The sequence below is a fragment of the Crocodylus porosus genome, unplaced genomic scaffold (assembly GCF_001723895.1).
Source record: "Crocodylus porosus isolate Cpor-Errol unplaced genomic scaffold, CroPor_comp1, whole genome shotgun sequence".
Taxonomy (NCBI): Eukaryota; Metazoa; Chordata; order Crocodylia; family Crocodylidae; genus Crocodylus; species Crocodylus porosus.
Genome location: NW_017728949.1, coordinates 44,223,433 through 44,239,898, shown reverse-complemented (window position 1 = coordinate 44,239,898; position 16,466 = coordinate 44,223,433). Strand labels below are relative to the sequence as shown.

General features: G+C 44.0%; 1 protein-coding gene across 1 annotated transcript in view; it reads left to right on the top strand.

Annotated features, from left to right (window-relative positions):
- Positions 1-16,466, top strand: part of UBR3 (ubiquitin protein ligase E3 component n-recognin 3 (putative)) — a 239,638-nt gene that overhangs the window by 54,001 nt on the left and 169,171 nt on the right. The window contains exon 17 of the mRNA XM_019553730.1: positions 8,629-8,725. Coding sequence (XP_019409275.1) covers positions 8,629-8,725 — 97 coding nt within the window. The remainder of the gene's footprint in view (positions 1-8,628; positions 8,726-16,466) is intronic.

Genomic DNA, 16,466 nt, shown 5'->3' with positions numbered 1-16,466 from the left:
CTAACTGATTCCAGTCCAAATGAGTTTCTTCATGTTTCTGTTGTCTTTGTGCCTGCCTATGAGCATTAGAGTGGCAACTCCTTTAGAATAAGCTCAAAATAGATCCGTGAGCATAGAAAAAAATAAATTTCTTTAACATGACTTAAATACCAAAAACAAAAGTTTGTTTTATTTTAACCAAGTGGCTGCTAGGAAACCTGCCTTCATTTTTGGATAGGAAAACACAGAGGATTTAAACTCTAGCGGCTTCACAGATTCATAGATATTAGGGTTGGAAGGGACCTCAGCAGATCATCAAGTCTGACCCCCTGCCTCAGGCAGGAAAGAGCGCTGGGGTCATATGACTCCAGCCAAGTGCTTGTTCAGTCTCCTCTTAAAGGTAGGGGAGAGCACCACCACCCTTGGAAGCCCATTCCAGATTCTGGCAATCCTTACCATAAAGAAGTTCTTCCTGATGTCTAACCTGCATCTGCTCTCTATCAGTTTATGGCCATCATTTCTAGTTACTCCAAGAGGTGCCCTGGTAAACAGAGCATCTCCTATCCCTTGCTGCCTCCCTCCTCTCCCCTCCCCCCCAAATGAATTTGTAGGTGGCCACAAGTTCACTTCTCAGTCTTCTCTTGTGGAGACTGAAGGGATTCAGATCCCTCAATCTCTCCTTGTAGGGCCTTACCTGCAGGCCCCTAATGATATGAGTGGCCCTCCTCTGGACCCTCTCAAGGTTATCCACATCCATCTTGAAGTACGGCGCCCAAAACTGGGTGCAGTAGGCCAGCTGCAGCCTTACCAGTGCTGTGTGAGGGGAATTATCACCTCCCTGGACCGTTTGTGTTGCATCTGCTAATGCATGATAAAGCGCAGTTAGTTTTACTGGTCACTTGATCATATAGACAATTCATGTTCATTTTGGAGCCAACTGCGACTCTGAGATCCCTTTCTGCGACAGTGCTGCTGAGACGGTCATCCCCCAGTCTGTAAGTGTGTTGGTAATACCTTCTCCTTAGGTGCAGCACTTTGCATTTGCTCTTGCTGAATTGCATCCTATTCTGTTCTGCACACTTCTCCAACCTGTTCAGATCCACCTGGATTCCTTCCCTGCCCACTAATGTGTTTAATTTTCCCCATAATTTGGTGTCATCTGCAAATTTGGACAGAGCGCTCTTCATGCCCTCATCTAAGTCACTGATGAAGACATTGAACAGCACTGGTCCAAGGATTGAACCTTGGGGAACTCCATTGTCCAGTTCTTTCCAGGTCGATGCCAACCCATCCACCACCACTCTCTGGGTGCGTTCCATTAGCCAATTTGCCACCCACCTGACTATGTAATCATCTACATCACAGCCACTCAGTTTATTTACGAGAATAGGCAGATACCATATTGAAGGCTTTCTGAAAATCAAGGTAGATGACATCTACTGTGTCCCCTGCATCTAAGCATTTGTGACCTGGTCATAAAAAGAAACAATGTTAGTCAGCCAGGATCTACCTGCTGTGAACCTGTGCTGGTTGCCCTTCAGCATTATTTTTCCTGCTGAACTCGCACAAATGTGATCCTTAATAATTTTTTCAAAGGTTTTCCCAAGGATAAAGGTGAAGCTAACTGGCCTAAAGTTACCCAGATCCTCCTTCCTCCCCTTCTTGAAAACAGGGACCATATTGGGCCTTTTCCAGTCCTCTGGGACCTGACCTGAGAACCATGAGTGCTCAAACAACCGTGCCAGTGTCTCTGCTATGACACTGGCCAATTTCTTCAGGACCCTTGGATGAAGATCATCTGGGTCTGCTGACTTAAAACACATCCAGCCCCTCCAAGTGTCCCTTCACTAAGTTGGCGCTAACAGTTGGTGGGCTGGTTTCCTTCCTGTGCTCATCTATAATCCAGTTGGGAGATTTGTCCTGATCTGTGTTCAGAAACACAAGTAAAAAACTCATTGAAGAGCTCAGCTTTGGCCCTCCTATCTGTCACCTATTGCCCTAGTCTGCTGGGTGGAAAAGGGTATGGTCTAGCCTCCAATCTGGATGTGGGGGCATGACCCAGCCATGTTGGGGGAGGGGGCATGGCCCAACCTGGTGTGGGGAAAGTGCCATAGCCTGGCTCCAACCTAGCTCCTCAGGGGAAGGGAGCTTGAGCTGGCCCCATGGGACAAAGGGGGCGTGGCCCTGCCCCAGGGGAGGGGCATGGCTTGGTCCCATTCACCCCAGGGGGAGGGGCACGATCTGGTTCCAACCTGCTACACAGGGCTTGGGGTTTGGGAAGTTGGCAGTGGGGGCTGGTGGCTGTATTTATTGCCACTGCTCCTCTTCCACCAAATTTCCTGATCTGTGGGGAGCTCCCTGGGCTGGATAACTATGGCTCTGCAGGCTGCATTTGGCCTGTGGGCTGGAGGTTGTGCATACCTTCTGCAGACAGATGTAACTTTTCAGCTATTTTAAAAGGGCAGAGTATAAGTTGCTGGTCAGGAGCACACACTTAATGGCTGTATCTGCATGCTTCTGTGGTGGGATAAAGGAGATAAATCTCTAACGTCAACCTCAATGAAACCGGATGAACCCTTAGTTATACAAGGGTTGTTATACTTTCACTGGTCTAGGAGAATACATATGTAACCATTACAGTGAAACAGTTTACACTGGTGTTGAACAAAATATGGCCTGTGGGCTGGATCTGACTGGCAGGCAATTTCATCCAGCCCACCAGCATCCACTAACTCAGGCCCATGGGGCCCCTAAAAAAATGTAGAAAATTAATCTTTTTCTGCCCTTGGTTCCTGTCAAAAATGCAGGAACCAAGGGCAGTAGGACCCAGGGGAAGCCCAGCAGGCTCTAACAACAGTTGGGCCTGCCTGGCCTACCCCCCAGCCAGAAGCCCCAGCCCTGGGGTTTCTGGGCTGGGAGCATGCGGCTGCCCCAGTGCGGGAAGCTCAGGTAAGTTGGGGAGGGGCAGGGAAGGGAAGCAGTGCAGAGTGGGAAGTGGACCTTCCACACCTGGTGCCCCATACTGCAGCTGCTTGCAGTCCACTCCAAACAGCCCCATGCAGGCTGTGAGCACCTGCAGCGTGGGGCACCAGGCGTGGGAGGGGCTGCTTCCCTCCTGTGCTCAGTTTTTCCCCAGGCTCTTTCCCTGCACGGAGAAGAGCGGCCCCTTGCCTGCTCCACGGCCGGTGCCCCATGCTGCAGGTGCTTGCAGCCCATGCGGGGCTGTCCGGAGCAGGCACAGGCAGCTCCAGGTGGGCTGCAAGCGGCTGCAGTGCAGGGCACCAGACATGGGGCGGGGAGGGGCTGCTTTCTCCACCCCCTGCGCTCAGCACCACCTTGTAACCCGGCCCAACTGCCAGGGTGGCAGTGGGGCAGGTTACGAGCTGTTCATGAACACAGGGAACAGTGGCCTCTTGCCCCATGGCCAGTGACCCACGCTGCATCCACCTGCAGCCCACGTGAGGCAGCCTGTGTCTGCTCCAGACAGCCCTGCGTGGGCTGCGAGCTCCTGCAGCGTGGGGCACGGGCCATGGGGTGGATGAGGGGCCACTTTTTCCCGTGCTTAGCACCAGCTTTTTCCCTGCTGGCGAGCAGGGGGTCAGGGCTGAACGCTGCCCCCTGCCTGTACCGTGGGGCTGGGGGGCACTGGGTGTGAGTGGGCGGGGTTGTGGCCTTTTAGGGCCTCTCTGACAAGCCTCCTTAGCTTGTCAAAGTCAGCTTTCCTGAAGTTGAGGACTTTGTATTACTGACTGACTTGCCAGCTTTACAGCAGATGGTGAAGGTGATCAGTTATTTTGCAATCACCTCTATACAGTACAGAAACACAAATCAGGACAAAAATATTTTTTGTAATAAAATTAAAATATGTTATAGTAGGTATTTGACTTTTATCTTATGATTGGGAGTTTTTTTCGCATTCCAAAATGGCAACCCTCCCCTCTCAAAAGGAGTACTTCTGTGGGGCAAGGGGCACCAGCAAGACTTCTGGTGGCAAAAGTCATGGCTTAGGTGATGGACTGCCAGCCCCAAGATGGGAACTGTGGGGTGGTACACCTGTCAAGGAGCGGGGCTACCCTTGCAGGCCTCACAGTTCACCAAAACTCATTAAGCAGCCCTTCAGTTGAAATAATTTTCCACCTCTTGTTTACACTGATACCATTTAATGCTAGTATAATCGTTGCCTCTGTTCACACTTGAGAGTCCTGCTGACTTGGGGAGTAGTAAAGGTAGAGTTTAATGCCTCTTCTTAAAATTGCTGGTGGACTGGTCTTTTTTTAGCAGGATTTTCGCAAGTATACAGTTCAGCATTCTCAGTCTACTGTTGAATTTAACTGGTGGGAGATTAGTGGACCCCCAAGTTATATTGCCATGTCTGCGATGCACTTTTAGCAGATTCAGAGAGACTTGTTAGTTCCCATGCACTAAGACAGAGTCATTTAACATAAGGTTGACTAAAAATAGTCTGTCCTGGAAAGTCTGTTTGGAGAAAATAAAATCCATGCATTTATTAGTTTCTGGGTATGCTAAACAACTTTGAAATCTCATTTGTAAGGTTATTCAGGTTATTTGTGGGAAGCTGGGGGGGAGTGGCAGGGCAAGGACCACTATAATTATATTGCTGGTTATACAAAAGGTAGTTACCACCAGTGTGTTTGTGTGAGTTTTTCATTTTTGGGAGATAATAATTAAATGCAAACATGTTTATTGTCATACAAAGACTGAACAATTTCACTGCTTTCTAAAATAAAGGGCCCTAATCTTGTATAGAATGTTTATTTTAGCCTGGAAACTAATAAAGCTTTAACATAGTTGCCAAACATTGGAAAAACAATTGATGAGTCACTAAACTTATCTCACTCTGGTACAAATCAAATGTACCAGGTCCATCTGTGAAGTCTGAACATTCTGGTTTCCTGTGGGTACAATGTAGGCAGTTGACAGATGACCATCTAGATATTTAATACAGCATCTCTTGTGCCAGAAATGGAAAAGAGCCAACCTGTTGGGATCCATTAGAGTCGCTGATGTGTTCCTTATCTAGCTCTGTTGAGTACTGAACTGTTGGGAATATTTTTGATGATTAAAAAAAAACTGAAGAGCTTGCATATCAGCCTGATTTCTGGAACACCCAGATAGTCAACTTTCTGCAGAGGAGAAAGAGTAAAGAAGTGATGGCTGGTATAGAAAGCTTTCAATAGAAAGACTAGTGTCTTTTAGTTGCACATCATTTTCTAATTTCAGGATTAATATTAATATTTTTTAAATATCATATTATGGATGTATCATATGTATATCCCCAAATTTAGCTTTGTTACTGTAACAGGGTCTCCATTGAGGCACTGTTGCTAAGAGAATGTGGCAGCTGGAAATAATTACCATGTGGGGGGTGGGCCCCTGCCCTTAAGGAGCCAATGGCAACCAGTCTCAGAGGATAAGAAGAAGAGAAGGTGAAGGAGGGACACCTTTGGGCACTGTAGAAGAGAGAGAGAATGACGAGAGACTTCCCGAAGAGGAGAACCAGGGAAGGCAGAGCCTGGAACCCAGACCCCGTCGTGACGTACCTGGAGTCAATAGGAGCGACGGTGAGTGTGGGAAGAGATGGAGCCGAGCCTTGGAGCCTGCACACTGGCACAGCGGAGAGAGAGAGACGCAGGTGGCAGACCCCTGCTCTGACCCTAAAGCATCCGGGTGAGTCCAGAACCCTGGGAGGGGAGAGAGACACTGGGGACCCAGAGGGCAAGACAGGCTGAGAAAGAACTGCGGAGCCTGTGCGCCGACCCTGCCCGAGAGGAATGCAGGTGACAACTGTAACAAGCTGCTAATATAATCAGCAGTGGGTGCCGCACAGGCAGCGGTTGTAACGAACTGTTAATAGAATAATTGGCTGCGGAGACCAGGACTGTGTGCAACCTCATTCTTACTGTATTATCGGACTGGGACCGGTCAGGAGACCTGGGGGGTCCCCAAGACCAATCTTTGGGACTGCAGTCTCCCACAAGGGGAGTTTCCCGTAAAATAACAGAGACCAACTGAATAAAAGCCATGTGAAATAGATCTAATTCAGTGTGGTAATTCCCACGGGTATCCCTTGGTATACCAACCACTTCCTCCCTATTTCATTTCGTTAAGATCCAAGTCGTGGCAGGCGGAAATTACGAGGATAGAGGGGGTACTTGGTGGACCTGCTGACAGTTACCTATAATAAAAAAATACAACATGACTTTTTCCTTAATACCACCTCCTTAACTTGATAGCTAAAGCTGCCTTGCTGCACAACTGTGCATTACAAAACATCATCTGTAATACTTCAGAAGACGCAATCAGAAATTGTTTCCCTTTCTCTGATAGACTGTTAAGTTCCCTGCCTTCAGACAATGTATATGTTTGAGGTGATAGTGTCAGCACAGTTTGGCCAGGTCCAGAGAGAGAGAACCGGAGTATTTATTTTTAAAATACAGATTTTCATCCCCATGCCTCAAGGAAATGATATGGCCATGGAGCAGCCAGTGTTGAATCATTCCCAAGGGAGTTTCTCTTGAGAGAGTGAATGTTCTTCTCTTAGTAGTTGCAACAGAGTCTTACAGCGTCCATGGGTACTTCTTCTCTAGGAGAGTGTGTTGGTCACTGGACTCTACTACTCCAGCCAAGCAGTGAGAAGAACATGCCATTTACATAATCCTCACATTGTGCAGCAGGGAGACTGCAGGCTGACTAAGCAGCCTGGATCAGTCAATCAGTGCTGCCCTGTATCAGGTAAACAAAGGGAGCCGGCAGAGTGTGTTGAGATGTGTGCACAAGGCCCCTCTGGCTGCTCAGCATCAGCACTGCAAGCTCCCTGCTCTTCAGGGGCTCAGCATTTGAAGGTCTGTTCAGGCATCCCTAGGTAAGTTTTTCTACCAAGAGAACAAATGTGGAAGAATTTTTCCAGCTCATTTGAACATGTGTATGCAGCTGCAGTTCCCCTACCTCTTAATGACCAGATGCTATAATAGCATCTGTTGTGAATAGGTAGTTTGGAAGAACTTCTTTTATCTATTTCTTATTTCAAAATACATTACTTCATAGTAATTATATCAAGTATCTATACCTTTAATCTCTTTATAACCCATAAATTAAATGTAAATTTAATAATTACTCTAACCTCAAAAAAACTAGCAAGTTGGTTATGCTACATCTTCTGAAGTGGTTTAACATTATTACTTCAGATTTTTCTTAATGCTTTTTAACACTAAATAGTTTAGGAGATTTCTGTCAAAACTTCAATTAAAAGGGTAAGGAAATAATTTAAAAATTTTAACATAAAGATATCTTTTTTCCTACTTGATTGCAAGATATGTTGGAAAAAGGAATATAGTTTGCAGGAGAAGATTTTTTCCTGTTCCCATAGCAGAGAGAACATTTACTTAAAGGTACATTCAAGTTAAAAACGTTGCTTGATCTTGTCCATCACAATAAATGTTATTTGTCCACCCTTTTTCAAGGTTGAATTTTGCTATAGGCATTTTTGTTAGTGAACAGAATTGAGGCATGCTACAGTATGGTACACTCTTACGTTAGGCCTGTTGGTGGAGCTAAAATTCTATGGACTTGTTGTCTTCATGTTTTTCTTGCTGGTTCAATGCTATGTTATGGTAATAATCACCTAAAATCTTTAATAAGATAAATAATTTAAATTGATTTTAGTTTGGAAATATATTTCTCTCCTTCAAAAAGAAGATTTACAGTTATGCTTTTTAAAAAATCTATCTTATATACTTTTGTTGATTTACATTGCTATTTAGACTTCTCTTGGCAGCTGCACTTTAATGAATACAAACAGATACTTTTAAGCTACTGAACTGGAGAGAGCGAGCTCATATTAAAATGTTAGTGACATTTGTTTCTGCATAATCCTGGTCTACTAGAGCTGTAAATAATAGTTAATAATGAAGTCCAGTTTCTGAAAGACTGAACACAAATGTTTGAGAAGTAACTGATTATTATTTGTTACCATGAATTAAAAATACATACATACTTTGTATAAGCATTTTAATTGCTGTACTTGGTACTTAAATGTCACCCAACTTTTTACTACTATATATTTATTGCCTCTGATTTCTAAACCTGTGTTTAGAAAATGTTTTTAAAAATTCCTTTTTTGAAGATGAGAATAAAAAAGCAAAAAAAAAAAAATCAGGACTGTAAAACATGAGCTGAATTATAACCAAGATAATGCTGTTCTTCAGGCCTTTAAAAATGATTTTAGAGTTGTGCTCTACAATTATATATTTTTTCTCTCTGCCTCATGTCAGTTGTCACTTAAAGGACACCGAAGATTTTTTTTTAACTAGAGTACTATACAAAAAGAAATGAAACTATAGTGCACTAAAAATGAGCCATTTAATTAAAGAGATCTATTGCCTGAATAGATTGTTACTTTTTAATTTTAATTCTGGAACTGAGGGGAAATATCTTTAATGGCAAAATTAGAATACACTGATAGAGAAAAAAGTAATGGGGAATTAATCTACGTTGTTTGCTGCTAAAGGCAATTTATGTAACGGAAAATGATGTAATTAAAATAAATATCCATTAAAACTAATTAACAAAACAATCTCAAGTTTCAGCATTTAAACTTAATGTTAACTTGTTCTTTATTTTAAACAACAGCTGACGTTTGGGATAAGGAGTTTGACCCAGTCATGGTAATTCTTCGAACAGTTTACCGAAGAGATGTACAGTCTGCAATGGACAGATATACAGCATTGTAAGTTGACTGAATTTAGAAGTATAAAAATGGAACATGGTTTATTGTACAGGGATGGGTTCCCTATAGCACAATGAATTATTTAGCAATTAAAATGGTATCATTAGTGTTTTTAGGCCCCAAATATGATGTTTGGTAAATTTAATTAACAGGAAGGCAGTGTCTGAATTGCAGTGATCTAAATCTGCCGTCTCCCACAAAGTAACTTTAAAAACAAAAACAAACAAAAAACCAAAACAAAAACAAACCAGAACAGTCCAAACCATGAGCAACAGGCAGACCCACTGGGTTTTAAATATTCTGATGATGAGAACTGTAACAGCTGTGGTGGAGTAGAGAGCAGGTCATGATTACTCTTTATAAATAAATAATAGGTAAGGAGATGTTGTGTTTAAGTTACTAGATAAAATTAAATGGCTATAAAGTGGGTATGAATGCATTTAGACCACTGGAGGAGTGATGTTCTAGAATGGTATTCTGAGCAATGTAGCTGGCAAAAGTAGCAAGGAGAAATTGGATGAGTGAATGCAAGGACTAGTGTGATAGTACAAAGTTAATTTGGAGTTAGAAGTTTTTGATATGTAGCCTTGAATGTTCAGTTGGTTGATAACACAAAAATGGGGGCTGAAAGCCTCAGTTTTTGTGTTAGCTGCTTGCGTGTGAAGGAGTTCTCTGACAGTGTCTGGATTTTAGGGTGGTGGCTCTCAGTATTTTTGAGGTGAGTTTGGTTTTTATTTGGTTTTTATGCTTTGGTTTAGAGTACAGGCAAGCCCTGCTTAGCACTTTTAATCGGTTCCTGAAAAACCGAGTGTTAAGTTAAATGACTGTTAAGTGAAACCAGAAGTATTTGATGACCCAAGATGGTGACCACAATTGTTTTTAATGACCCAAGACAGTGACCGTAAGTGTTATAATGAAAGTTGCTGAGCACTAAGTAAAATCAGGGATCAATTTAATATAAGCATTAGTGAAATCGAACTAAGAGAAACAGCATTAAGTGGGGGTTGCCTGTACAGGAAATTGTGGACATGCAGGCTAGGTATAGGTGTTACACATATTGCTCTTTAAGTGTGCAGAAAGCACTCTAAAGCCATAACTGAACAGACATTCACAGCTTTTAGAATGCTTTAAAAATGGTGGATCATGCTCTAAGTTAACCCCTGATGGATGAGGTTTTAGACAAAAGCACTTTCTATAAGAGTGCTCTATCAAACATCTGTGCCAAATCACTTTGAGGGTTAATTTAGAAGGCAGGGCAATCACTGCTGTCTCAGGCAGCATTGTGCTCTAACCCCGTGCAGAGCTCATTTGTACTGCTTGAGTGCTGGGCTGGCTTTGCCCTCTTGACTATTGCTAACCTGAGTCAGCTTCGCTTCCTCCCTCCAGCCAGCTGTCAGCCACAGATGGGAGGAGATGGTGGTGGGGAAGGGTGGTGTTTCTTCCTGCAGCTGCCCTCGTCCATGGCATGCAGTAACCTGGCCGGGGGCCCAGGGGAAGGGGTCCACGGTCTCTCTCTCCCCATAGCTGCCTCGGCCCCATGGGATGCCTTTGCCTGGCCAGGGCTGCTGCAGGGACACAGCCCAGACTCCTTTCCCTTGCAGCCCCCCTTAGCTGACTGAGAGAGCTGTCCAGCTGGGATCAGGCCACAGAGAGCTGTGAGGTAAGGGGTCCCGGGTCTTCCTCCCTGCAGCAGCCCTGGCCCTGCAGTGCATCATTGCCTGGCTGGGGGAGTTGCAGGGAAGGGTTCTAGGCTCTGTGTCCCTGCAGAAGTGCCAGCCAGGCAGCAGCACACCCTAGCACTGGGGCTTCTGTGAGGACACAAAGCCCAGGCCCCTTTCCAGAGGGCTGCCCATTCATGGGGAACTGTAGGGAAAGGGGGCTGGGGTCTCTCTCCCCTCAGCAGCTCTGGTCCTGTGGTGTGCTGCTGCCTGGCCAGAGGGGCTGTGGGGGGAAAGGGTCTGGGGTATCTCCTCCCCAACTACTGCTGAGAGTCACCAGGTGGTGGGGCTGGGGGTGGGGGTGGGAAGAGGGGCCACTCCACCAGCCTCATGGGAGATGTGCAGGAGTGCCTCCAGTGGCTAATGCAGGTAGGCTTCAAGCACTCTGCCCTCTCTGCTTCCCACTGAACATCTGTTCAATTCACTCGTCCTCTAATTTATATCTCTTTAAGTAAAGTGTGATAGAGCACTTCTGCCAGGGGCTTTTTGAATGTCTGTACTGGCTTTTTGAATGTCACAGTGTACAAGAAAGAGAGGCTAGACTTAGTAACTGTGACAGATTACCTGACCTGGTTTTGTTTTCTTCTTTGTTCATTCTCCTTCCTGTTGAGCTTTCAATATGCTTGAAGTAGTTATTGTATATGTTGCAGTGTTTTTAACTAATTAATTCCAGAGTTAAGGGCTTCTGTTGGAAAAAAAAAATTCCCTCCCTATTGGCCTGCATTAGCTGTTTTTTTTCTTCTTTTTACTTCTTCTAAAACATTGGCCCACCAGAGATGAAAGATTGGTACCGAAAGACATCTCTGGTTTCTGGCTTCTGTGCCTTGCTACTATGCTTAGTGTCAAACTGTTTATTAGATTTAGGGTTAAGGAAATTACCCAAATGTCAGATTCACAAAAACTGTTGAAGAGGCTTTTCTGCCTTCCTGTGTAGGTTTTGGTCAACTTTTGAGGGCTGTCTGTGCCTGTCTTTCCTTAAAAAGGAACTTGTGTCATTGTAGACTAGGGACAGGCAAAATACAGCCTATGGGCCAAATCTGGCCTGCCAGGCCATTCTGTTCAGCCCATGGGACCCCTGAAAAATTTAGAAAATTATTATCTGCACCTGACTGCCTGTCAGATGACAAAGCACCAGTGGCAGTAGGACCTAGGGGGAGCTGGTGGCAGGATCCAGCGGCTGAGCAGAAAGGCTTGCCTGAGTCTGCACTGCCCGCATCCCAATCCAGAAGCCTTTGCAGCTTTGGCTGTTCACCACCCTTCCTAGGTCAGAGTGGAGAGCAGATAAGATTCGACAGAGGAAGGTGGGGAAGTTGCTGTGATAGGCCCACACAGCCAGGAACTGCGTGGTGCTGATTGAGGCGGGCTGGAGCAAGAGTGCCCGACAGGGTGGGGAAGTGGCAGGAAGCAGTGGTGGGCATGGGTAGCAGAGGGTGGAGGGAGAAGGGGGGTAACAGGGAGGCGAGGGGAATGGCAGCGGTGGCTTCTGGAAAGTGGTGGTGGGTGGGCATGTGGGAGGGAAAGCAGGGGAGTGGTGGCAGTGGGCAGGAGTGTGGAGCCTGTGCCAGTGCTCTGGGCCCAGCAGGTATGCAGAGCCTGGGTGCTTGGTCTGCCTGGCTGCATTGCAGGAGGTTCATGCACAGTCTGCGAGAGCCGCATGTGGTGGAGCTGGTAACCCGACCCCATCCCTCTCTTCCAGCCCACCTACCATATCAGCACACCCTCCAACTGCCCCCACCCCAGCCACATACACCACACCCATCCACATTTGCTCACCATATGCGTACCCCACCACTCAAACACCCACGTCCCCCACATACACCCCTTTATTGCCCACACACACTATACAAGACTAGGACTGTATTTTGATCTGTTATGCAATTGCCTCTAGATGCATTATGCAAGCACACAAAACAGGACAAAAAGATTTTAAAATAATTAAAATAAGGTATAGTAGATGTTTTATTTTTCAGTATATGATTTGGGTGTATTTTTCAGTTTCAAGATAGCAGCACGCTCCCTCCCAAAAGGAGTACTTCCGGGGTAAGAGGAGGGACTTCTGGTGGCAAAGGTCAGGGGTTAGAGGTGGGATTTCCAGTCCCAAGATGGCAAATGGGGGCAGGGCATCCATCAAGGGGTGGGGCTATCCTCATGGCCTTTGACAGTTCACCAAAACTCTTTAAGCAGCCCTCCAATTGCCCACCCCTGTTGTAGACAATCCAGGACATTGCTGGCACCATTTTAGGTAGTACATTGTAGTTTTTGAAGGATTTTTATTTATTTATTACTAAAGATACTAGGTGAGGGGACAAAGGGTGATTTGTGGTGGTGGTATTAGATAGAGGCCAGAATAGATGTTTTCATAGACCCTTTTGAATTTTATGTATTATACAGTTGCCTGTGATTGCAGGTGACAGTATGGTTCACAGGGTTCCTTCCAGTCTTATATTTCAAAGTCACTGAAGCAAAAGCCATTTATAGTAGCTGAGGATGCATCTATACAGAAGACCAAACAAAATTCATATTATGAAAGTTTTGGGCTCTTTTTCTGCAAAACTAGCTGGAGGCACAAGGTAACCAATTAACTTTTTTCCAAATTAGATTGATGTGCTCAGTATGTTGAATAAACATTATAATTTAGACCTGTTGAAACCAAGAAGAAAAAATTATGTAAATTAAGGTGAAAACAGACCATGTTCATAGGGAAAGAATTGTTACAAGGCATATTACAGACAATGGAAAGTAAAGAAAGCAACAGCAATAATGAATGCCCTTTTGATAAATCACCTTTCCGTAGTTTAATACAAATAACAACTTGTATCTTTTTTTTAATCTCTTTGAATGTCTTGGAATGTGATAGTGGCCTACTTCGTAATACAGGAAAAACTCACAATGTCTTAACTATTTCTATTTAATAATATTTCAGAAGTGTCAGTATGTGCTGAGAACATGTTAATTGGGGTCATATTAGTGCAGTTGGCTAATATGATAATATTAACAGAAATTAATTTGGTTTTCTTCATACAAAATACAAAAACTATTCTCCTCTGGTCATGACTTGTAATAATGCTGTTGCTTCCTCTGTGTTTCGTGAATTTAAAGGGGATATATCATCCCCATCTCACTGAACTTGTATCAATTTGGGTGGGCGGGAGGGGGCTGAGAAAGGTAATATATAAAATACTAATAACTGATAATGTAGTGATTGAGCATATTGGCTAAGGCATATGGAGAGAGAGAAGGGGGAATAATTTTTGGGGAAAACCACAGAGAAAAAAATGTACTGATGAGACATGGCTTCATCTTGTCTTGCTTGTGGTCCATCTATCTAAAAGAATTAATAGGCCCGTGGTTCCCAACCCTTTTTTGCCATGACCTGCTGCTAAGTGTGGAGTGCAGCGTTGGTGGTGCAGGGGTGGGGGAGCTCCTGGCACGTGGCACAGCTTGTCTTTTGTGTGTGATGCCACCGACATTGCCCCCATGAGCCTCATTTGGGTCATGACCTGAGGTTGGGAACCACAATTTAAAAATTGTAATTAATATTTTTTGAACTCTATCACAATAAAATACCAATAATTTCTGTCAAATGTAATAGTTGTTGCAAATGTTAGTAGTGTTACTAAAGTGTTTTGAGGCCTTTGGGTAAAGGATATTAGAGTAAATTTCAGTTAGGAATGAGGAAATACTACTTGCATAAGCTGGGTACCATTACTCATTATTAAGCACTGATCAAGAGAGTGAAATTACCAAATCTTGGGGATGTGTCCTAATTCATAGTTGTGATATTAAGCCCTCTGGCTAGAACATAAATGTGAAATTATAGCTTTTTTCCTTCGGTTAATGGATAATTGGAGTCTTGCCACATGAAATAGTGGAATCAGTTGAAAACCATGTCAGACCTGAGGGACAAACTATAGAAATTTTTTACACCAACAGATTATGCAAAAAAACTAACCTTCATTTTTGGATTTGAACTCTACATGCATTCTTGCACCATAGCAGATACCTGTGCCTACCCTGGAAGTGAAAGAATGCCTGGATTTGTGCTTGTAAATACATTTAAGAAGTCAAAGAGTATTTCTCTCAAAAACTGATTCTTGAATAATATCATTTTGCTCTGTTTTTCTGTTGCACTTTGTGCCTGTTACCAAACAGATGCATTTAAATATGTGCTGGAGGAGAAAATCCTTAACTTCACCTTGAGCCTGCAGTGAAGTTGTATAACTGCAGAATTTGTGACATAATTTCAGTGGCATCACACTGAATTTTTATTATGGTAGGACTATGATCTTCATGCAAGGTTACTTATATGAGGCTAGAGAGAAGGGCTGAGGTTAAGATATCTTTAGTAGCATTTTGAGGTTGAAAAACATTTTTGCATTTTTGCTTCTTCTGTAAGCAGTGTCTTACAAAGAAATAGATGTTAATAGTGAATTGTAATTGAAAATTCATATATTACCTATGACAAGGTTGTGTTGCTTAGATTCTGAATGCAGTATATGTAACTGTGTAATACAACTTTTTCTTCCTGTTTAAATTAGGGCATTTTTTAAAAAGTAGAGTTTTTAAAAATCCAAAAAGTGCATTATGTTTTCCTGTATCTAAGATATATGGGTAGTATTTGTCTATTTATGTTAAGTGGAATTCTGCCAGTTGAGTGGTTGCTTTCTTTTCCTTTGACATACTAAATGTTATAACATTCCACATTTTTTCACAATTATACAGTATGGGATGACTGGGGTCTACTCTTCTGAAGGGGAGCCAGTTGCCAAACTGAATAATATATTTCAGTTACCTTTTTGTGAGTTTCTACAAAATGTCTAAAATCCCTTTAAGCAAAATCACTTTGGTCTTGTTTTTCAGTAGTTTAAATTTCTGAATGATTTTAATGTAAATGTGAACCAGAAATAAATTAAGCTTCATTTTAGTAGCCTAATGTGCCAAAAGGAGGACGATAACTTCTTTCTTTGTTCCCTAATCTAGAACAGACATTCATGAATCTTCAGATTCTCTTAATCTGAGATTGAGAAGTTATAAGGTCTGTTGAGCTGTGATTTTAGACCAGTTGCATAATACAGTATAACCTTATAAATCTGGATCTCTTAATTCACAGTTCTGAAAAATCTGGCACTTTTTAAGCTTCCCTCTCCCACTCCCCTGGACTCAGAGGGGGAAGCTTACACACGGTGGTTACTGCCACCATCCACCATCCTGTGCTGCTGTTCTGTGTGTGGCCACTGCTACCTCCCCCTCGCTCCGCAACTGGCTGCTGCTCCGGTTTAAAAAAAGATGGAATTTTCAAATTTCCAATGGGTGCTCAGTCCCAAACATGCCAGATTTATGAGGTTATGCTCTATGCTTCGTTTATGTGCACTCAGTGTCACTATACACAAATTGTTAGTTCTGTTTCTAATTTACCCTTTGAGTGTGCCAGTGTCTGATTTGCATGCACAGTTATGGTAATTGTACACCAAAATTTAGGCAGCCAGTTGTCTGTTACACATTTCATTAGTTGAAAATCAAGCCCAGAGTTTTCATAAAATTTTGTTGCCATTCAAATTTTAGTTTACATTGGTAGTTTTTTGTTTGTTTTGTTTTGAAAGTAGCAAGTTAAAATTATATTTTACCTGCAAGCTTGAACAAGGCTCTGGAGCGGCAAGAGACGCGTGGGTGAAAGCCCACCGCAGCCCCGCTCCCCCGAAGCCCCCCAAAGGCCCCCCAGGAGCCGCGGAGCCCCCCGCCAACTCCCAGAACAGCCAGCGGCAAGCAGGGCCCGTGGTGGGATGGGGTTAACCCCTCACTGAGTGGGAGGAGGCGGCTGAGTGGAGCCAGGCCAGGTCAAGCCCTACCCAGGGCCCTACTTCGCCCAGCCCCTAGGGAGCCACGGGACTGGAGCCACTCAAACAGGTGTTCTTGCCTGCCGGCGCATGAGTTAGCACGGAGTTCACGCAGAAGGGTGCGCAGGAGGACCTGAGACCCTGCCTGCGAACCCCCCAGGGTAGACAGTCCCAGCCGTAGCTAGCCTA